Genomic DNA, 23,553 nt, shown 5'->3' with positions numbered 1-23,553 from the left:
TTGTCTGCATTCCCTCTAGCCACCAATCTCTTTCTGTGGCCTTAACTTTCTTCTTAACTGAGACTTGCTCTTCCGTATCTTCGCTATAGCCCAAAAACTTTCCTCTTAATTTCCTAGTGCGCTGTCTCCACTTTGTGTCTACACTCCTCATGTATAAATAGCTGAAAACCTTTCGTGCCCATTGCTCCCCGTCCATTTGCCTCAACCTATCCTCAAATTCTACCTTGCTCACCGCTTCCCTGCTCTCAAATGATGCCCATCCCATGTCTCCTTGTACTCCCTGGTTTGGCGTTTTGCAATGTGCCCCCAAAGCCAGTCTACCTACTCCGCGCTGTTTTATTTCTAGTCTCGCATGCACTTCGGATTTCATGCATAGCACTGCGTTTCCAAAAGTCAAGCCAGGCACCATGACCCCTTTCCAAATCTCTCTCACCACCTCATACCTGTTGTAATTCCAAAGTGCTCTATTTTTCATTACAGCTGCATTTCTGTTGCCCTTACCTATTATATACTTTTCATGGTCTCTGAGATATTCTGCACCATCACATATCCATACTCCTAGATACTTGTATTTATTAGCTCTCTCAACTGTAATATTCTGTATCTTCAGCCTCACAACTTCATCCTCGTTAAAAATCATGACTGCCGATTTTTCGCTACTGAATTCTAAACCTAATTCCTCACCTTCCCTACCACAGATGCTCATTAATTCCTGCAACTCTGTCCTGTTGTTAGCCATTAGTACAATATCATCCGCATACATCAATCCCGGTAAGGATTGCTGAATTTTTTGGCCTAGCTTACTGTAAGAAAGGTTGAACCCAAGCCCACTCTTCTCTAGTCTATCCTCCAATCCTCTCAGATACAACATAAACAGCAAAGGCGATAACGGGCACCCCTGCCTAAGGCCTCGTCTTATCTCTATTTTCCCTGTCGCCTTTCCTTCCCATGTTATAATCACCTTGTTATCTTTGTAAATGTTCCTTAATAGTGCTGTTAGTCCTTCATCTAGGTTTAAGTTCTCCATTATGTCCCACAGGTTTCTTTGGTTCACATTGTCATAGGCACCCTTGATATCCAGAAATGCCAGCCAGAGCTGTCTGTTTTCTTTTTGCGCTATTTCTATACACTGTGTTAGAGAAAATAAATTGTCCTCCAACCTTCTTTGTTTTCGAAACCCGTTCTGTAATTCGCCCAGTATGCCCTCGCAATCTACCCATTCCTCCAGTATGTTCTTTATAATCTGCATTACCAACCTGTAAATAACCGGTGTCACGGTTATAGGACGATAATTCCTAATATCAGACTTATCTCTCTTTCCCTTATATATCATACTCATCCTACTAAGCCTCCATTCATCTGGAATATTTCCTTTTGTTATCATGGTACTCACTACCTCCCTTAGTTTTGCCTTAGATTTAGGACCCAAATTCTTCACCAGCTTGATAGGGATACCATCTGTGCCTGTCGACGTGCCACTAGGGACTCTTCGTTCCGCCTTTTCCCATTCTCTTTGTCCAAAATCCGCGATGTCACAAACTGGACTGCTACTTCCTTCGGTTCTCCTATCTTCCACATGTAACCGTTCCCGAAATTTCTCCTCCATCACTGCTCCTATATATTGTATCGCATCATCTCCCTCTAATTGATCTCCCTGATGCGAGAGTATGAACCTCTGTCTTGCTTGCGTTGTTTCACCGAGTGAGTTCAAGTGCTCCCAAAACTTCTTGGCAGCGTTTCTATCTTTCTTACTTACATTACTCATCCATTCCTCACCCTTTCTCTGAATTTTCGCATTGATCAAACTGGATGCCTCTCGGCGACATGTTATAAAATTGTCCCATTTTCTTTTTACTTCCGTTTCGGACTCCCCACTACGCTTGGAGAACCTGTGTTCTCTAGAGGCTTCCTGACGTTTTTGTATCGCTTGCTTCACTTCTTTGTCCCACCAGCTTTTTGGTCTATGTCCATGCTTCCCCTTTCGTTTACTCTTCACTTTGTCTAGTTCTAGAGCAAAAAGCCTAGTTAGGCTCTCATAGGTCCAATCTGTATGCCGTTGCCCTGAAACTGCTGCCTCTATTCTTTCAACAACTATTTCCAACTCTTTGTCGCTGCAGAAAGTTTGCTTTGAATTATGTTGTCTAGTTTCAGCATTTATTTCTCTGGCAAAATTCAGCTTAATACGTTTGTGATCACTACCAAGACTTTTGGAACCTTCTTCATCTATTTTCATTACTTGTAACTTACCATATATTTTGTGTGACATGAGTATGTAATCTATAGTTGAATGCAGATTGCCAGTTTCCCAAGTTATGTGCCCGTCACACTTCTGACTGGTATTACATAAAACTAAGTCATGTTTTTCCACCAGTTCTAGTAATATGCTTCCAGTTGAGTCCGTATACCCATCCAGACCCTCAATATGGGCATTCATGTCTCCCATAATAATTATTTCGGAGCCTTCCCCTAGTTCACTAATGTCTCTTGATATGCAATCAATCATTTTTCTGTTTTCCTCTTTAGCACCTGTCCCTGTCCATAAGTAAACCACTCCAAGGACTGTTGATTCCCCAGCGACTTTTCCTTTCAGCCACAAATGTTCGGCGCACTCCTTTCTGATCCTTTGAAAGTTTATATTCTTCTTAATAAATGCTCCAATTCCACCTCCCTTCCTCGTTCCCTCCATTCTGTTGCATTCTTCCCACACATAGTCAGGGTTGCAAGGTGGCTGCTCCATGTCTCTGAGATGTGTTTCCACAAACCCATACACCATTAAATCCTCCTTTCTTAGTTGCTCCTCTACCTCTTCCCATTTTAACCTATTTCTACCACCCTGCATGTTAATATATCCAATGTCTGATTGTGCTGTTTTTTTATACCTGTTCTTACGTTTTCTCCTCTTTTTAACCCTGGGTGCCTCTCCTGACTTCGTTGGGTTTTCAATTACTTCAGTGCCCCCAGGGCCCTCGGTCCCCCCAAAAAAGCAGTCACCGTGCGGCCCATCCTATCCCCCACCCTGTAACCCGTGGCCTCACTGTAGTGAATGCCATCTGCAAAAGGGCGGGAGCCAGCCTCGTACACCTCTCTGTTTACTTCCATTACGTCGTACCGAAGCTGTCGACTCATACCCTTAATTACTCCGTTGGCTTCGACAACCCTCCTCTCCGTTAACCCGGACTGCCCCCGAACTTCTGGAATGGTGCACACAACCACATGCACATTCTCAGACACGTCCCTCAGCTTACGTATTCCCACGTCTAGCTGCTTTCCGAGGTTCTGGCTCCTACCCTTCAGCACATCATTAAGCCCCGCATGAACTATTACTAGGTTCCTTCCCTCCCGGTTATCCCACACCCCCTCACGTGCTGCGGTCATAGCATCCACCATACACTTCCCTGGCTGGACCTCTACGGTTACCCTCTGGTCTCCCTTCACCCTGTTATGTACACCCCTCCTAACCCGTGCTACGTTAGAGCTCCCCACTACCAGTACCCTAGATCCCCCTGGTGCCTGCGCGCCTTTGTCCTGCGACTTATCTCCTGTCACCTGACTGCCCGACGCCTGCTGCTCGAAGGCGCCATTGAGCTGAGGTTCAATCAGCTCTCCAGCGTCGTCGAGCGTCAGCTTAATCATGAGAGGGAGCAGCGGGTCGGCCTCGAGAAGCAGGCGGATAGCCACGTGACTGGCGCCCCGCTGCGGAGAGACGACGAAACACACTTCTCTCGAGCGAACAAGTGGGTTTCGGGTCCTCGCCGCTGCAAAAGCTGTCCACTGACGTCCAGGTTCCCCCAGAGCCATTTTGATGCTCTGTGTTACCAGGTCCTCGCGTTCCAGATCTGCGACCGGGCACTCTATGGCTCCGTCGTCGAACTGCCAGGCTTTGTATAGAGGAGGCAATGGCTCTGCACGGGCAGAGCTCCAGCGTGGTTGTCGCACGTGTAAAAAGACAAGTTCCCTCGATGCATTGCGGCAGCGGTGGCGTAGCCAAACTATAGACGCTTTACATACGCGCCAGATTCAGCCGCCATAGCCGCCCTTCTCTTGTCTTACCGAGATGCCGAGCCACTGAAGCGGGCGTTGACGGGTCTTCACAAGGGCCTATGTTGGGCACAAGAACACAGTAGCATCTAAAATGACAATAACCTGTCCTGCTGTGGTAATGATGAAGTGAAGCGAACGGAATAAGGGGGAACAAAAACTGAAGGTCAGTTATGGCGGCGCCCATGCACAGCTGCTGTAAAGCGTCTATAGTCGGATGCAACCTAAGAACAATCTTTTAGCTCCACCCACAAGCGCATTGCGCCCATCTGAAGTGCCTCCGCCGTCGAGAAAGTAGTTCGCTAGCAGCGTTGCTTTTTCTTCCTCCAGGAAACCTGTCTTAAACTACTACAATATTTATTTAATTCATTCAGGATATTTAAATAAGTTAGAATACGTTTTTGTCAACGAAATAGCTGTTTAGTAAAGAAAGAAAGAAATGGACCTTTTCCATATACCGACGGCACCAGGCGGTGGCTGCGCGAACTAAAAAATCGAGGAAGTGACCTGCGCTACCAATCAATAATGGGAGCTACGTTACCAGTTGCTTCGCTCTCTGAGCAGCGTCGCGTGCCCAATGCAACGAGGTAGGCCTAGCGCGACTTTTAAGAAGGAAATCCGTAGCGTCCACCCAAACGTCGTGTTTTTCTTTCCGTCCACTTTCTTTTTTTGTGTAACACAATTATAAATATGCTGCAATTACGTGTTCTACTCGTCGATTTACAGCCTCATTTTGAATTTCCTCGATTTTTTCGTGCCGACTTCCACCGCTTGGCATCGGGCGCTCGCGCGTGCGCAGAACGCTTCTCGGAAAAGGTCCATTCATGTCCAATGTACCGTCTTCCCAATTCATTTTCTGTCCAAGATACTGTCTAACATACCGTCTAACATACCTCTCAGCAGTGCTAAGCCTCGCGCCCGCTTCGAAATTTTCGTTGGCGATAGCGTCGCTGGATTCTCACGTTGTCGCGCAAAAACTGCTGCAAACGCAAGCCGATACCATCAAGATTTCGTGGCGTAACCTCGGGCACGTAAAACACGGTGCAAAAAAGCAAAATAATTGTCACGAGAAACTATACACGTTTGCAAGTCCGGTCTCAGGGCGCCGCCATCTTCCTCAGTGGGGTGCGCTCTCGGGAGCGGCCATAATCCGATTACGACGCCTTAGCAAGGCTTAGTAATCGGATTACGACTGGTCCAAGCGCACCCCAGACGGACAAGATGGCAGCGCCCTGAAGCCGGACTTACAAACGTGTATAGCATCGCGTTGCTAAGGCCAGCAGCCATGTTGAGCTTTTTTTTTTTTTTTCAAAAGGATCGCGATTGGTCCACAGAATCGTGACGTCATGAAAACCATTGGCTGGCGTTTCTCGGCGTAGGATTACATTTTCCTCTGAGAGGCATTTCCGGTTTTTTCTTAGCTTGCAACCGACTATAGTGAGTTAAGGCCTGTTCACACATGCAGCGGAGCGCTACAAGCACAGCGCTGACCTCGCGCTAAGCGCGTGTTGACGGGAGCGTTCACCAGCTTTGTATCGCACCGTCAAAACTGTTGCTCAAGGCAGACAATAAGTAGCTGACGACACGTGAGCAGCGCTACATCAGCGCTTCGCTGCATGTGTGAACCGGCCTTAAAGGTGGTAGTAGGAACCACGGCAGCACCTCATAGAAAAACGAAAATGTAGGTATTCTGGTCCTCTTCAAAACACAAAAAATAATCAAGTAAAGAAAAAAACAAAAACGATAACCCAATAAACAAGTCTAAAACGTGTTTAAATACGAAAAAAAAAATTAGTGGAAAACTTAAAAAAAAAAAAAGAAGTATGCCTGCATGCGAATAACAAGATTTGTGAGTAATATAATTTAATATATATATTAAGCTAAATATGCCATACAATAATTATGGGCTCAAATAACTCGCCGGCCATGACGCGGCACTTATGACAGAGGAGAAGGCAAAATTATTTTAACGCGATTACACAGACATCAAGCAGGTGACTAAAAATGGAGAAGCCAGTGATGACAATTTGTAATAGCGAGTTCGTTTCACACGCACTGGCACCGTTCGAGTTCTCTCCCAGAATGCACCGCACTCTCAGAGTGTTGCACGGAAAACTGGACTCAAACGAACTCGCCAAATGCACCGAGTGCAGAAGATTGATGCTGCCGCCATCTATGTTGTAGAAAAGGTACCGACTTCAAACCGAAACTAGCGCCTTTCTGATCGGAGAAACTAGCGCCTTTCTGATCGGAGTGATGCGTGGGAATGCGAGAATGCAGTCGCTACCAACGTTAATCTACAAATGTTGGTCGCTGCAACCTGTAGTTTATAGTTGCGATGACTTCAAACAGCTCGGCTGCCGTAGAGATAGTTACAGGCGGCGTAAATTTCCGCAACCAGCTGTCTACAAAGAAGCTGGTTGCGATCTTTCAATTCTTACAACTGTTTACACTGAAGAAAACTGATGATGCTGCCCGAGCACAAGCATGATCCGTTTGAGCATGGTGTTATGCGTGAACCACTGAAAGGGTGCGGCTTAAAACTAGCCTGTTGGAATATCCAGCAAAACTGGGACTTTCGATTTGGATCGTCAATATAGGTGGATCAGATATTAGCCTTGGTGAGGGCGTCGAGAACGAGAGCATTCTCGAACAAAATACGACGGGGCAAGTTAGCTGACGTAGGTAAATGTTAAACATGATGATGTTGCCCAATCCTCGGGTAAAGTCTCCATCTTTAGCTTTCTCTGATGCTTATTGGGCAGTCAGAGGTTTCTGCTGGGGGAGTTTTGTCGACAAATGTTAAATTTTTCACCCGCACACGGATGGTGATAGATATCTCGGGGGCCGCTGTTACGTTTGCTCTGAGCATTCCTTTACACACTGGTATGTTTCAGCGTTTGTACGGCAACAAAGCGATTTAAAACCTGCAAATAAATCACGGGTTGTCAATTGCTTCCTTCGGGAAATAGCAAACGCTCACAATTCAAGCTCGCGTTTGATTTCGTTGCCCGCGGGACGCGTTTTTTATCAGAAAATCTACTTTGTTTTCCGTTCGGTTCCGCGACACATCGTAGCAGACGAACCCTCGTCGTCTGCTCCCGCTCCTTGCCGGCCCCGCCGGAGCGAGGCATGACGGGATTGCATTTTGGCGCACTCCCGATTTTCTCGGTGCAGCGAGTGCATGCACGCGTGGGGTGTCAGCGCTGAAACGAACTCGGAGAGTGCAACCACTCGTGGAGTGCCGGCCGAAACGAACCCGTTCCTCGCTGCGAGTGGGCACGCGTGGGCACGAGTGCCGTGAAACGAACTCGCTATAATTAATATGACACCCAACTCTGTGAGGGAACAGATTCGAAGCGTTTGGTGGGCTCGCAGCGCAGTTTCTTTATACGCCCCTATTTTTGCTCCGGTAGCGGCGGGCCCGCTGGAAACGGACCAACATGACTGCAATGACCGCGGCCAGCCGCGGGCAGGTAAGAAGGCTTCCGCGCGCCGAATGGGCCAGGGTTTGGAGGGGCCACCCGTTTGGAGGGCCCCTGCTCTAAACCGAAACAAGAACATGCTTTGGTTTCGGTGTCGTTGCGGCGATTTCTGCCTAATTCCGCTTGCAGCATTTTGTAAAAAAATTGCGTTGAAAGTTTTAAAATAGGTGTCAGAATAGTATATCTATAGCCTACAAAAACAAAACAACACCAATACTATTTAGCCGCTTGGCGCGCTTGGCACGCTTGGCGTTGTTTTTCTCTCCCAAAAATTGTTTAGTTGGCTTCATTCGTTTCGAAGGCCACCGTACGAGAAAATTGCTTGATAACAATGAGGTGAATAATTTTTAGCACATATTTTTAAGTTGTTAAAATAAATCAAGGAGGTTGCATCTATGCACGAAACATTGTTCGCAGAACACCACTAGCACAATCCGAAATCAGTATGGTGTCAAGTAACAATGAGTAAGTTTACAAAATGGCTGCCGTGCAGTTTCGTTTTATGAAAGTGCTGCGGTCTTTTCCGGAGACTTTTAGATATCATCAAGTTTTAGCGTACAAATCTTCAAGTTCACACGATAACCCTTTGGTAACACATCTTCACTTTGCTCCTAATAAGTTAAATTTCTTTTTATAGCAGCGTACAACGTCTGCTGTCTCGTTGCTTCCGCTGTCGTCCTGCCGTTTCTGTTTTCGCGAGCATGAATTGATGTCCTTTCAGGGGATCAAGGACGAAGGTTTCGAGGAAACGGAAACTCGTGGTCGAGCCGAAGATCGTGCATCGAAGGGACTCCCCAAGAAGTTTCCCATAGCGGGAGTCAAGCATGTTGTACTTGTGGCTTCAGGGAAAGGCGGTGTTGGTAAATCCACCACAGCCGGTAGGATGATGTATTTTATCTCGTGCAGTTGGCAGCAAAAGTTTGCGGGGCACGGGAGCGCCAGTCGAAATGACTGGCTGCGCCTTCTGACGTCGGGCAGCCGCTCTCAAAACTCGCGCGTCGAGAATGCGCTTCCTTTTGTATTCGCAGTCCTGTTGGTTCTCTCCGTTGGCCCGGTTGGTCCCGTCTTTTTCACTCGGTTCCGTCCGACGCACCCGAGATAATCGGGACTGGCGTAAGGCGCCGCTTTGTAAATCGTCATGCCGCGCGTCTGCCCAAGCCACCAGGGATGGGGAAAATACACGCAAATATGTATCGAAATACAAATACAAAATACTTCGTCAAAAATGTATTTAATTACAAATCTAATTACATTTCGAAAAAAGCATTTAAGTACAAGATACAAATACAACCAAATGTATTTGGTCTCCTCCAAATACTTTTTCTAAATACATTCCTCAAAATTTGTGTCAGCGACTTCAGGGCACCTGCAACATACTATAAATATAATCACGAAAAAATGTAATTAGCTTGGACGTAATAGGTGAAAGAAGTACAGAGCTTCAAGCAGCTTTTTTTGTCAATCACATTTTGGTATAGACCAACGAAAAACCGAGACGACCAAGAGGCGCAGCGCTAGCTAGAGAATTTTTTTATTGTTGCAACTCGCACCAGTTACGAAAATCTGGACGACCCGCCCATTTAGAATGTTCCAGGCAAAAATATGGATGGAAATCAGGCTGGAAAGCATCACAAGTTGTCAGAGGCAGTTATTTAGCCATTCTGCCTGAGAACGTCGATTCCGTCACTATTCTTACCCTGGACTAGCACCGTAATCACAAAGTCGCTAAATGCTTGTGCTTGATTGAGAGAGACTGCATTCGGTGCAGAACATAGTTTTGTTGCTGCTCTGGACAGTGACAATAAATTTGAGGGATGTATTTTCGCCCACAAAATTGTATTTAATTACAATTGTATTCGAAATACCCACGTTTTAGTATTTAAATACACATGTCAAATACATTACCCAATTTGTAATTAAATACAAATAAAAAATACTCAAAGTATTTGAAATACATATTTCAAATACTTGTATTTGAAATACTGCACATCCCTGCAAGCCACCATGAAGGGTGATGAAGCTTGCATGCTCTAGATAGCCTTTCGCGGCACTTTGCAACCGGCTGTGTTATCTCGTGCGTGTCAAATAAAAAAAAAAAAAAGTGTGCGAACACGAAAGATTCACGCTTTGATTGCGCAAAGCGTAAGTCTTGAGAGTGGCAACGTGCCATCAGAAGGCACAGCCAGTCATTTCGGCTAGCGCACCCGTGCCCCGCAAACTTTTGCTTCCGACTGTGCACATCGACTTGCATTTTATTTAACATACCACTTTTTTTTTTCTCTTTCTCTTTCTTACAGTCAACCTTGCCCTGGCCTTGTCTCAAAGTGATAAGGTGTGTTTATTGGCAGTTTTAAGGATTATTTAGGTGTAGGTTTATTGTTGCCAAGGTTTTGTTATTTGGAGTGTCTAGAGTTCCGTCCAGACGACATGATAGCATGTGCAGTAGAGTTCCATCCAGATGGGAGGATAACAGGCCCAGTAGAGTTTTGACGTAACGACAGCAAGCTCTCAACGTCCTGTAGGTTCCATCCTGAGGGCCTGAGAGGGAGTGAATTCCTTTTCCTTTAAGCTAGAGTAGTAATAACAAGCTCTCGATGGTGTTGATTAAAGGTAGGTTTACTAGGTGGAGCCACAATAACAGGTTCTTTCTACGTGGGTTCAATTACAAAATTATGCGCTGCAGCCAAGAAGAAACGTGGCAAGTTGAGTCAGTGCTCCTTTATTATGGCAGTGTACCTAGCCTCATCTCTTGCGTTGCAATAGCTGCCATTTCTAAAGAAAGCTTTGGAATTGCTGGTATATCCACCATATTCACTAGATCTAGCTCCCAGTAACTACAGGGGAGGACATTTTTTTAATGGGTAAGGAGATAATAGAGGCCGGAGATACGTGGTTTGCCGAGGTTACACAAACTTTTCTTCCAGGGCGCAGTCTAAATGAACTAGGATTGCTGAAACATGTACATTTGACTTCAAGAAGACTATGTTAAAAAATAACATAGGAACATTGCCAGTTTATACCCTGAAAATGGTCAGGGTGGAGCATACAGATCAACCCTTGTATATGCTGGATGGAGCTTTAGTGGCGAGTTTGGACAGAGGTTATTGGTGGGTTTGTCTTCTGTCTGGACGGAACTTTAGCGGCGGTTATGGTTTCGTCTGGACAACTCTGTTGGTGACTATCGTTCTGCCTTGACAAAACTCTACAGGGTTTGCTAACGCTCCGTCTGAACGGAAATCTTGTGGTGACCATCATTCCGTCTGGACGGAACCCTAGCCACACCATTTGTTATTACTGAGGTAAAACAGGTCGTTCAAGCTGTCGAATTGATATTTCATTAAGATTGTTTTTATGTGTCTTAGGGGAGGGCTTCTAGAGAGAACAAAAAAAAAAAAAAAGGAGGGGCAAGAAAATTAATGAGCATTATGTCAGTTTTATCTTCCACTCTTCAAACAACAGATATAAATATTGTCTAATTTTGCTGCAAATTCGAGAGTTAAATTTTTTTTTTTTTTTGTAAGCTGCAGAGTTTGCGCAACTCATTGCCACCACACAGCGTATAGTGCTATGTGCAGAATCGTAGGCACCATTTATGCAATGCAAAAACTAGAAAGATCTAAAAATAATATTTTGTAGTGGGGGCATCTGTCTTTTTCTCAGCTACCACGACAGACACATCTTAGCCTAAGCTGGTTTTACTCTAATAAAATTTAATTAATAAATCAATCTATCAGTTTGCTCAGTGTTTCGCGATGTCCCATCAGTATAACAGTTTGCAAGCTTCGATACTTTTTCTGACTACCCAGCATCCCAGCGTGGGGATCTTGGACGCAGACGTGTACGGTCCGTCCATACCACGAATGATGAACCTGAGCGGTGAACCCGAGCTTACGAACCGTACGTGACTCGTTGACGTCATTGATTAACACTCCCGAAACGCTGTATTTATTTATTGTTGATTCTTCATTTAATATTTAGGACCCAAGAATGTACCGAAAATGGATAGTACATAGTGATTATTATTGTACACACTTATCTGTATTGAAGCAACGTTAGTTACCCTTTGCTCTCTAATCTTGCGTGCCAGTGTTTCCGCACTATGAAACCGGGCCGTTCACGAGTCCGACTAGTATTTCAATTTTGGGGCTCGTTCCGTGTTTTCTTTGTCAGATTGCTGCGCTCTCAATGTTGTTCTGCCTTTGTCGGGTCGTCTGGTTCATTGTTTTCTAGTTTCGTCGTATGTCTGGTTGACGGGAAAGACAAAGAGGAAATTTGTGGAGTGCAGGGTTTTGATTGCATCACACAGATTTTGGGTTGGGTGTTTGGGAAAAAGATCTAGAAATAAAGTTATGCCTGTGTACTTGTGCATTAGCATTGCAAACTTAAAGCCAAATTAAAATAAAAGATTAACGTGAATGTACCAACTAAGAAATAATACTTTTTTTTTTTAAATGGCAATTAGTAGAGGAATATATATCTAGTGAGACCTCGGCCAGAAAAACAGGCCTGGTCAGCGCTCATTGTTAAATTTAATGGAAATTTTCCCCCACCTTGTCTTGCTTTTGTTTTCCTTCACTTGGCTTGAACTTGTCTTTGTGCTTAGTTTTTTTTTTATTTACAAAAAATATATATTTGGTTGTTTATTAGGTTTTCTAAGATTTTTTCTAAATATAGGACTGATACATACAGGTGGGTATCCTGATGGGTCGTTACCCGGTTTATCTTTTTTGGGGGATTAGGATGACTTTTCACTCCTTCCATTCTTTTGAAAAATATGAGCGGTTAAAGAGGTACTCTGGTGTTTTCTTCATGGTTCCCAATTTGCCTCAAAATTAATTGAACACACCACTAAACATAGCTGAACTGGTAACCCAAATATTAAGCCGAAACAATTTTTTTTTCAGGGTTATTGAATTTATTGTTTTAGTCCTCATCGGTTTTTTCAAACTGAAAGCCTTTACTGGCAACAATGAAAAAGTGATGCCAGTAGAAGGCAGGGGTTCACTCTGGGCTGTAGAGTTTGTATCCAACTTATTACAAGCAGTTTCATGGTGTCGAATGAATGCCTTGGAAGCTTGCTCCTGCAACTGCACAGCAGCATGAAACTGAAGATTGGCATATTCTGCTTTTAGACTGCTTGTTCAAACTGCAAGCCTGCCTGCCACTGACGCTGCAGTGCTGAAAAGCGCGGGTATATTTGAATGTTGGTTTTGGGCATCAAATTAATTTGCCGATTTCACAGTAACTGTTCTTAATTTCATGATAGTAAATAGCGTACCAGAAAGGGTGAAGGCCAGTGGCTCAGAAAATATAGTTGGGGTAGCTAAAAAAATCACTGGATTTTTAGAAAACTGTTAAAGATGCTAAGTATAAAAGTTGGAAACTTGTTGAACACATTCTTTATTAAACTAGATGAAGTGTTACCTGCACCTGGAGTTATTCTATCAGGAATGTTTTTTATAATGTTTTCTGTTTCTTGAATAGCAAATGGTTTATCATTCTCGGTAGTTATAGGTGGTTCTAGACTCTTCAAGACTGTTGAAATTCCGAGTGTTGAGCTGTTCTTCTAGCTTTCAGTGTGCTTTTAATATGTATGAGGCTACTGATTGGAACTTCTATTTGTTTGGGTATAAGTGCTAAGACCTACCAGTAATGCCAGAGGGCCACAAAGACATTTCGCTGAACTTTCATCCCTGGCCTGCCTTAAAAAAGGTTATTTCGGGCTGTTCCTCAAATAAGCTATTTAGGACTAGGAGGAAACGTCACTTGTCTATTGCCATATAGAACAACCACCATTTGATATTTTGATCGCTGTCACAGAAATAAGGTTCGCAAAGGCCGCCGGGTTTTTTTTTTTCACGATGGGGACGTCTGAAACAGTTACTTACTCAGGCCCGTGTGCCAACACGGCATTTTGGCAAATGGTGAGACGTCCTCACTCGGGTGCAATAGCGGTGGCCGAGCGTGTTGGCGCACCACAGCTCAAAGCATGTGGAGCGAAAGCTTGGCCTGCAGAACCCAGGGATTCTGGGTTCAATCCCCACCCCTGCCTGCTTCGATTTGGATGAGCATCGTACCAGCTTGTGGTCATGTATCACTACTGCATGGTGCACATCAAAGACCCCAGGCTGGCAGTAGTACTGCACTGGCTAAATTTCTCATCTACAGCCTACACAAGCGTCGCTGCACCTCAAAGGCAGACCGACCTTATGTTGTACAAACACAAATGTCAATTTTTTTTGTTTTTTGTTTGGTGAGATGTTTACACTTGGGCACATTGTGTGGTTCTAAAAAGTAACCTAAGGCAGTTTGTCGAGTTTAAATTTGTTACTCACGTCCACAATGCAGTGACCGTACAAGGCTAATAACGACGCCGAACCGACCTTTCATTTTCAGAAAACCTGATGAAACCCCTGGTGAACTACGGTATAAAATGGTGGGTGCGACGACGATGCTTGATTGCAAACTCCAGCGACCTCACATCTCTCACCTCTCAACCTCAAACAGCATGTCCATGGGGTTCCTTGTGGACGACAAGTCGCCCGTCGTTTGGAGGGGGCTCATGGTCATGTCCGCCATCCAGAAACTGCTCAGGCAGGTGCGTGTCCACGTCTCTGCAGCAATGTTTTCTCCAAATGTGGCAGAGCGAAGAATTATAGTGCCCTATTTTCCAGACTATAGTCTGCTTTCGGCGCATAAACCACGAAGGCAAATTTCGACTGAAAAAAAAAGTTTTTCCTTAGTTAGTCCACAACCTGTGCGTAGTCTACGCCTTGTGCATATTCCGCACGTAATACGATTTTTCACAGCATCACCTTGAAAGGTGCCTGCTTTATTAGCGTACGAAGTAGATTGTATCTTAAAGAAATCATCTGTTCACGAAATTCGTCGTATCTCGTCATGATCTGTTCACGAAATTCGTCGTATCTCGTCATGATGGAGCTGTTTTCAGAAATCACATCCTTTTATAGTCCACACGGCGTAAAATTCAAATTTTTAGACTTGTATGGTCTGCGTTTGTGCTGTCGCATGAAAAGTGGTGCGTGCTACCTTGCAGGTGGCGTGGGGTCCCCTCGACTACCTGGTTGTGGACATGCCGCCCGGCACAGGGGACACGCAGCTGTCCATCTCGCAAAACATCCCGGTCTCAGGTGGGTGGTTCTTTCATGCCAGAGAGAACTGCCTAAGTTCTTTGTCATTGAACGAGGCATGTATCTAGAAATGTGCTGCCAATTTTATTGCATATTTTATTAATCCAGGAAAACGTCTAAAGTTGTTCATTGAAGAAAGCAAGTTTCTAAGAAGGTTTTATTATTTTTATTGTATTTTATTGTACAGTGTTTGAGAATGTCAAAGTTTGTCATTGAAGAAAGCAAGTTTAAGATTTTATTGTTTTTATTGCATTTTAGTGTACAGTGTTTGAGTATGCCAACAAAAACAATCTGTGTTTGTCGTTGAATGAAGCAAGTCTCTGTTATGTCCCGTTGAAAATTGGGCGAGTTGGTTATGCATAGTTATGAAGAGTGAAACAGCGCCATGAGTACTGAAGACAACGAACGAGGAACACATACAGACCGAACAACAGCGCTCGGTCTGTGTGTTCCTCGTGCTTTGTCCTGCATACTTTTGGCGCTGTTTCCCTCTTCGTAACTCTGTTATGTGTTATTTGTTTTATTTTGGAAAAACAACCCTTTGTCATTGAATGGAGGAAGTTACTAGGCTGCTTCTTGTGGTTACTAGGTTGAACTTGCTATATGACTAGAAACCGAGGGAGAAGAGGAGATCAATGCATGCTGCAATGCCAGGGTGCCAAGTTTCAGTTGGAATGATTAGTGGGTAAACGCAAAGCTAGTTGCCTTTGTCTCTGCTCACTGTTCGAACACATTTTAACAGCAAATATATAGACAAGGGCAGCTAGCTTTGTGTCCGTCCACTAATCATTCCAACCAAGGCTCGGTGTTCCAATGTCCCCGCATGCTCTCGTCTCCTCTTCACCCTCAGTTTGTACCCATACAGTCATTGACAAGATAAGATCAGGGGAAGCTCCTCCCCCTTTCCACCTCAGCAGAGCAAGCGACTTGTCACTGACTGTAGGTTTGTGGTTACTAGGTTTGTTACTATGACTCTGCTGTATTTTATTGCATGGGAATCTCGTATACCAGGAAAAGCAATCATTTTGTCATTGAATGAAGAAAGCCAAATAGTACAAGGTTTATATTGTTCTCTTGTATTTAATTGCTGGTACATGGTGAATCTTCCAAAATGACAGCATTCTTGTCTCTTTCTCGTATTTGGACGACAGGGGTGGTCGTGGTTACGACACCGCAGCCAATCGCGTTGACAGACGCTCGCAAGGGAGCGGAGATGTTCCAGAAGGTTCAGGTCCCAGTCCTAGGGCTGGTGCAGAACATGAGCAAGCTGACTTGCTCCAACTGTGGCCACCAGAGTCACATGTTCGGCAAGGACGGCGCAACCGAACTGGCTCGGGAAATGGCACTGGACATTTTGGGTATGTGCCAATCAATGCAAGAGGTTTGATGAATTTCATGGAAGGACACCACATTAAATGCAAATAGTTTGATGCTGGATTAGCAGTGTGACACTCCTGTGGTGTAACTGGTATTATAATCTGAGACTAAAGGTGCATTGCTGGTGACCAGGTGATTGTCAGTGTCAATACAAGTTTGAGCTCAATGGCACTTATATTATTGAGTGATCACTGCAATATCTATGAACGAGTCCCTTGTGCCTGTCTCCTGCAGAAAATGCACATACAGCCAGTTGCAGTATTCTACGGAAGAAACTTAGTTTATAACGAGGTCAAGAAAATGATTCTTTGTGAAATTGTGTTCTGCTGAATCTTGGTGCTTGTGAAACGTCATGCTAAGTGTCATATTGCAGATAACATTTTCTTGTGAGGATGTTATCTCTGTACCATTGTTTATGGTGCACATTCTGTTGATTCAATGATTTGCTGTTAAAGTGCCCTGGAGAAAACAAGACACGCAAGCCTTGTTGACAAACAGCATGCTCACTATACTTATTACTCGAGCACATACCATAACTGTTGGAAAGGGCTTAAATTACGAAGTGCTAGGGCTAACTGTGAGAGACATTAAAATATTGTTTTTTTAAAGAAAACCAAAGTTTGGAATGTTCTCATGAAAGGCTATGCAAGGGTGTCAATATGAAAACTTTTATTTTTCAGGTGACATTCCCTTGGACATTGAAATCAGAGAGACTTCTGACAATGGGCAACCTATTGTAGTGTCCAACACAAGCTCACCTCAAGTAAGGGAAATCTTTGCACAATGCCCATGTCACACTATGCCGACTCGGTGATAAAGTGGCTACGTGCTCGTTTCAGGCGGAAGCTTATAGAGAAATTGCCAAGAAAGTAAGAGGGAAGCTTCCCACATAAACAAGGTGTCGCTTTTGGTTTTCATGGTGAGTAATTTTTGTGGCGGAACCCCACATTGGTTCTTCATCTCAAAATTTATGGAAATGAGTAAACTGTGCAAAACTTGACAAGTTTATTTGTTCTTGAACCAGAACCAGGTTCCCCGTTCCATTAAGCCGTAATGTAGCATGGGCATGTGGTTTGATGATGTATCGTTGTGGACAATATGAACTGAAACAGTCCTTTATATTTTGCTGGTGAACTTGTTGGTTTCCGAAAAAGTTTCCTCAAAACCAGTGATGGGACACAAAGTTTAGGCCCCATTCCCTGAAATACATCTCGAATTAAGAGATAATGGAGCATGTGTTTATGCACTACAATGTCCTTTGCCAATTACTTGCTGGAGGAGCAGCCCTTAATCCCATTACTGTTTATTTTTTACGGAAAATTTGCTCTAGATATCTAACGTTTTCTATAAAATAAAAGCAGTTTACTATAGTGAAGAGAAGGGGTGTTAGATGTGTTTGGGTGGTGGGAATTTCCCTCCCCTTTCCTAAAATAGTTTACTAGAAATGTCTGAAATGTTTCTGTAATGGGGAGGGGGGGGGGGGCAATAGTTTTCCTGCTTTAGCGATGCTGGTGGGGAAGGTAACAGTGACCGGTATCCTCTTGGTATGTGTGTGAGCTAGGTCCGCTCCATCTGCAATAGGTAATTCTGCATTGAAAAGGGGAGCTTTTCTTCTATTAAGTATACATTCTCAGAAGCAAAGGCTTCAATATTTTTACTACCATGCATCATTCACCTTCATTACACTTTCATTGTAAACCCTGCTATGATGTCTTGATGGAGCCAACTTTGTCACCTGTTCAGAGCTCTGGCAGTTTATGTGGGAACAGTTTTTGCTACCATGACCATTTGAGTGTTGATGCGCAACTCACCGGGGGTTGTTGCGGTTCTCCACAGCTGAAGGCCTCAACAAGCGACCAAAGCAATCACTTCTCAACTGGTGGGCTTTCTGCTGTCGCAACAGGGATGACTAGGTTGCCTAAGAATCTAAAGCTAAAACGAGATAACACCAATGTAACCAAAAATATACAATATACACAGTACCTCATTTTAGATAAAGAGAACTTTATTTTATACACACATGATCACATAATCCAACAGTGTAAGATCCCCCATCAGAAGACTGCATTTACTTTGGGGCGGGATGTACATCCAGATCTGCAGTTTGGACCAATTTATGTTTGCATAGACAGACAGGCTTGTCATTTTTGCATGTGTTGCTTTTAAGCCTTTTTTTCTGGAAAAGGATGTAAAAGATGAGTGGCAGCTGTGAACTTAAAATAAAGTTGTATATTCCTTTTCTTTGTAAGCATTTCCTTATTCGAGAGACTCTGCATGCTTCTGGGACATTGGGGGTATAAACATTAAGTTTCTTTGAATTATCTACACACCATCAAAATGCAGCACGGCTAGTACGGGGCTTAGGAGTGAGGTTAAACCATTTCATACCGTGCCGTGTTTTAGTTACGAAGAATTATTTTTGCTCTACAGGATGGTGCACAAGCCATTTATTGAAGATGTGGCATATAATTTATAGCATTCTTGAGCAATCCACTTTTATACATTTTTATATCGAACAAATTGTATAGATGAGCAGACACTTTCAGAAACCTAACTTAACCTGAGACATGGTGTGTGTATGTGTGAAAGGGAGACTCGATCCTCCTTTCTGCGGGCAGTAGCTCAGAGACCCTCTCCTGTGGGGAGAGGACAAGAGAAGCGGGCGAGAGGGAATGGAGAGAAGGAAACTAAGAACCGGTTTTCTTCCCGGCAGAAGACAATTCTGTAGGTCGTTGTCTTTCACTTTTCAGTTGCTTTTCCTCGGGGTACACAATATGAGGGTAGGAAGGCGTACAGACCTCATATTCCTCGTTAACTTTTGCGAGGAAATATAGTTTTTCCTCACAGGTGTTCTTACTTTGACACATGTTGTGCTTGTACCGATGAGATGGGGCACATAGTAAACTTGTGTGGATTCACAAAACGGTACAAACAAATGGTCCATCTCAGAAATTTACAAGGTGGGTCATGATCGCAAATCAGGGGCGGATCCAGAACTCCGTTTTGGGGGGGGGGGGGGGGGCAGAAAATTTGTAAGGATGCTATTCTCCCATTCCTTCGTGAGCACCGGGGTGTCCACCCATGATAAATTGCCCTCCGAGAAGGGGGCAGAGGGGGGGTCGACTTTGTTTGAGAGGGGGGGGGGGCCGCCCCTGTCGCCCCCCCCCCCCCCCCCCATTTTTGGATCCGCCCCTGTCACAAATACGACGACTACCTAAGCAAATGGAGTGCTGCTCATACAGGGTAAGGTGGGGTAAAAGGAGACGCGGAGCAAAATGCAACAGTTTGTGTTTAGCGCCGTCCATCTCCTAGTCGCGCAACCCGATTACAATCAAACTTCACGTAGATGTATCGTGACCTGTGGGCTTTGCGTTTGTAAGATTTGAAAGCAATCGGCTAGAGCTTTGTGGAGAAAATAAATGCGTAGTTGAGGTCAACGTGTTTACTCCCCGCCGAAAAGGCACAAAATTCAGCGCGAGGTTTCGCTTCGAGACGTGCACCCCGGTTGGCACCGACTATTATTCCAAGGAAAGCTTTAATTTTTTTAGTATGCTTTATTAGTTATATGCGGACCAAATTGGAGCAATCTGTGGTTGTGTTGGTTGCGTATTGTAAAGAAATGATTATTTACGTAACGGGATACGCGCGGAGCAGAACGCGACGACCTGGCATTGCGCGCATGTCACTAACGCACGAGTCTCCTGCTTGCTCCCTAGTCATTATTTTTCTCCCGATGTCTGGGATGGTTCGAACATTAAGAAGATAAAAATACAAGGGCTTCATAGCGCGAAAGTGTCAAGCAACAGCGTCACTCCCTTCGCACTGCTGCCACACTTTTTGGTGGAGTACCAAAGGATGCGCTTCAAGGGCGAGCCGAACGGTTCGGTGTATGTGAAGAGCGGCGGCTCTACAAAAGACGGCTGGGTTACAGAAGGCTCGTTCTTCGTGACGTTTCAAGTTTCAGGAACATTTCTTCTGTACCTAACGTAGGACAGAAACAGAACGAGCAGGTCGGAGAGCAACTGTTCTAGCGTCGTCTCCCCACAAAGCAAAGCTGATGCTGGCGAGAGCAACTAAAAACCGGCGTTCCCCTGCCCCCCCCCCCCCCCCCCCCCAAAAAAAAAAGAAAAAAAAAAATTGAGAAGAAAGATTATTAGTGACCCCCGAAGATGCGCGCAGTGTTCGAACGTTCTGCAGACCGTGCGATGCACACCACGAGACACTGGCAGTGCCTGGTATGCAAAGAAGTTTGGAGAAAAGCAGCCCCGCATTCAATGCGGATCGAGTTCATGAAATGCAGAAAGTGGGCTTATAAAGAGTGCGTTGGAGCTCACACTGCGTTTCAAGTGTTTGTATTGCAAAAACTGAACGCATATCAGGTTTTCTAGGTGCGTCTCTATGTGCTCCTCTACGCTGTCTCATTTTGCCCCACAGGGTGGGGCAAAATGGGATCTTGTGTGACTCTCAGATGTTGTAGTTTTGTTTCATGTTTCGCTTGCTCCAATTAAGTGATATTTACTGATTATAGTAGAGTCAACACACCTAAGAATATCCCCATGCTGTGTTTTTAAAATATTGAAGCAAAAATAAATATTACCATTGAAATGATTTTTTTTGTCTCGTTTTGCCCCACCTTAATTAAACAGCCTATGCCTGTCGATTCTTATTCGTATTATTTTATAAATGAATTTTATAACATTTGCTGAGTTGAGGTCTTTATAAACTAAACTGTCGTCCACTAAATCATGCAATATTTTCAGTGTTTCGTGTGCATATATTTCAACAGTGTAAACAAAAAGTGGAGGGAAGTTATTACACCTTTACACGAATGTAGGGCTGTAGACGAGAAGTTGTTCAAGTGAATATCTCGGCACAAAGGAGACAAGAGGACTAGCACATGCCGCGAACGAGACAATACGCAAGTTTGAACACGTGACCAGACATCCAGACAGACGTCACAAGAGCTCCCTTTCTTGCGGGCGTTGTAGCCCTGTTGGAGTTTTGGTCCACCTTTTGCCAGCTTCGGTTTGTGGAAAGCAAACCTTCGACTCATTGTCTACGCGACATTCACTTTCAGTCTTACATTTCTTGGAACCGGGCACTAAAGGGAGTTTTAAAAGTTACCTAAAATTACATTTTTTTTTCCCGGTATCCGCGAGAAGAGATCACGTGGCCTTCTGCGCCTACGATAGAAAAACACGCCATGCGCGCGTTCGGCTTCTCTGCCGCAACTCCGTGCTAGCTTCCGACTCAAATCATGTTGAATGGTTGCGTTATAATGGTGGCACTCGAACTGCGCTGCAAACGCGGTGCAGAATCAGTAGTGCGAAGTAACAAAATTTACCCCTTTATCCGAAAAAAAAATAAAAAAAAAATGTTTATTAACATAAGATTGGGGGGCCAACGAAAGGAATTAATTCCTTTCGTAAAACATTCATGTGTCTGAAAAAGTTATTGTAACCGCAGGTTCGTCAAAAAACTACCTGTAGCACCATAAACCGCCAGCAAAATACGATTAGGGTTCCGCGTTTTCGGTATTTATTTTGCCTAAAATTCGGGGGTTACTTATGGGTACTTATTGCCCCCCCCCCCCCCCCCCCCCTTTCAATCGGTGTTCTTCGGTGTCTAGTTTCAATGTTGTAGAACAATCGGTGTTCATTTCTGTTGTAAAGCGACTAATTACTGTAGAAAATGTTAGAATTTATAAATTATATCTTCTCCAGTAATGCTGCTAAATATAAGTCAAAGAGGCGGGGCAAGGAATGTCGTTTCGGTAGAAAGAAACAACCACAAGAACAGTACGTGCCGCTAAGTTCCAAACCGTCAAGAAAAAAAAGAAAAAAAAAGAACGGTGTAAATAGTTTTTCCGTCAAGCTTGCGTTTTTTTTTTTTTTTATGCAAGGACAGTTCTAATTCGAAGCTTATCGATTTTCCTAAATTAAAAAAAAAAAAAAAAAAAAACCGCCTTGGCGGTTAATTTTCGGTGTTTATCGGTACACACAGAAAACGTGGGACCCTAGTTATGATGCCCAGAAATCAGATGTCCCCGAGGGAGCAGAAGCTGTGTACGGTTCGCTGGGTGTGTTTGTATTATGAATTGGTCAGTAGTGTCCGTGGGGTACAATCGGTACGTGCTTCACCCGTATAGGGGCCTAGTCTGGCCACCTCTACTTTTGCTTCAACCCCGAGGCAATCTTGCATTGTCTCAAGTTTGAAATGAACGAAGAAATAAATAAGTGAAGATTAACTTCAGTGTTTCTTAAACTCTTTCCCTCCATCTTCTCTGGGCAGTCGGGGAACCACTTATAAAAATACTACAAGAATAATCTCGCAATTTTACTTTTCAGCTTTCAAGCCCCCCTTTTTTAACTTTAGTTCTAATATGTTTCTACAAATATAGCTACTCTTTTTTAGAGTTTGCTTACATTAATTCTTTACGCAAGGACAGTGGTAGCATCTCGCACACGATGTGTTATCTGCAATGCAATGTTACTAAACAAAAAAAAAAAAGTAGTTTACATGTGTACTTGATGAGGGCTTTGAAATCCAGTGAACAATGTTGAAAACTTAAGAGGTTTTGCGAGCGCCGTAGATAAAAGAGACGAACAAAAATCTTTAAGCAGGTTGAATATAAAACAATAAAAAAGGACTAAAAACAAAGTGCCGTTGCTCTTTAACGGAGCCGGTTGACGGATGCGAGGAAATCGCAGACTCTGGATTACCTGCATGGCGAAATACGTACATACCGGGGACAGGAACGGTTTATTTGCAGCCCTGGAAACATGTTCTACGTTAACTATTGAAACTTACTATGTAATGACTAGAATCTTTGTGCGGGCTGCTCTCTGCAGTCCTGCATATATAAGCCTTCACGTCATTCTCCAAGTAAGAACAAAAATAGCAACACTTGACTGGTTTTGGTGTGATGTCCCTTCGTTTTTCGTCGCTGCTATCGCGTGCATTGCTCTGACTAGCTTTGTCCTTCAGTTGTGCCGCTGGGGAAGACCCTCGTCGCCAGGACAGTTTCTGCGAGGAACGGGCAGGGGATGCAGGATACTGGTGGTAGGCATGCCTTCCCAGTTGCCCTGCAAGGATTAGGAAAAAGAGAAAACCGACACCGCAACTTAAATGTCTGCTGTCAAAGGCAGACGCTGCCGATTGCTTCACGATCAAAGCGGTCTTATGCCGCATTCACACTAGCACTTGAACCGCTTTCGCAAAGCGGTTGCGAAGGCGGTTGCTTCAATTTATAATACAATTCCACGCAGATCTGGGGCCCTGAACTCGTAAAACACAAAGTTGGAGCCAAAAGTTCGCAAAGCGTGCCGATTGGACGCCGGCGAAAAAAGCGCAAAGTCATCGTCGGGAGAGTCCATCTGGTGCGCTCCGCGAACTTCGGTCCATACTGTGTGGTAACAAAAAACCCGAGACTCAGGAACACAGAAGGGGACGAACACAAGTCAACACAACGTCTCAACGTCCCTTCTATGTTCCTGAGTCTC

General features: G+C 44.2%; 1 protein-coding gene across 1 annotated transcript; it reads left to right on the top strand.

Moving 5' to 3' along the window:
• Nucleotides 1-7,965: 7,965 nt before the first annotated feature.
• On the top strand, nucleotides 7,966-18,290 carry LOC8034062 (iron-sulfur protein NUBPL). Its single transcript, XM_042292330.1, has 10 exons — nucleotides 7,966-8,112; nucleotides 8,245-8,401; nucleotides 9,821-9,855; nucleotides 11,330-11,420; nucleotides 13,920-13,959; nucleotides 14,031-14,121; nucleotides 14,581-14,674; nucleotides 15,826-16,032; nucleotides 16,732-16,814; nucleotides 16,891-18,290. The coding sequence occupies exons 1-10, from the start codon at nucleotides 8,002-8,004 to the stop codon at nucleotides 16,942-16,944; spliced, it is 963 nt and encodes a 320-aa protein (XP_042148264.1). The 5' UTR covers nucleotides 7,966-8,001; the 3' UTR covers nucleotides 16,945-18,290.
• The last annotated feature ends 5,263 nt before the right edge of the window (nucleotides 18,291-23,553 follow it).

The sequence above is a fragment of the Ixodes scapularis genome, unplaced genomic scaffold (assembly GCF_016920785.2).
Source record: "Ixodes scapularis isolate PalLabHiFi unplaced genomic scaffold, ASM1692078v2 PGA_scaffold3__209_contigs__length_174095766, whole genome shotgun sequence".
Taxonomy (NCBI): Eukaryota; Metazoa; Arthropoda; class Arachnida; order Ixodida; family Ixodidae; genus Ixodes; species Ixodes scapularis.
Note: the sequence above shows the minus strand (reverse complement) of the source record. Positions and strands in the feature narration are given on the sequence as shown.

Excerpts from the sequence above, each read along its gene's own strand:
- LOC8034062 (XM_042292330.1), top strand. The coding sequence starts at position 8,002 with ATGGCTGCCGTGCAGTTTCGTTTTATGAAAGTGCTGCGGTCTTTTCCG. Across the intron at positions 8,113-8,244 it reads GTTCACACGATAACCCTTTG|GGGATCAAGGACGAAGGTTT; the intron begins GTAACACATCTT and ends ATGTCCTTTCAG. Across the intron at positions 13,960-14,030 it reads GTGAACTACGGTATAAAATG|CATGTCCATGGGGTTCCTTG; the intron begins GTGGGTGCGACG and ends AACCTCAAACAG.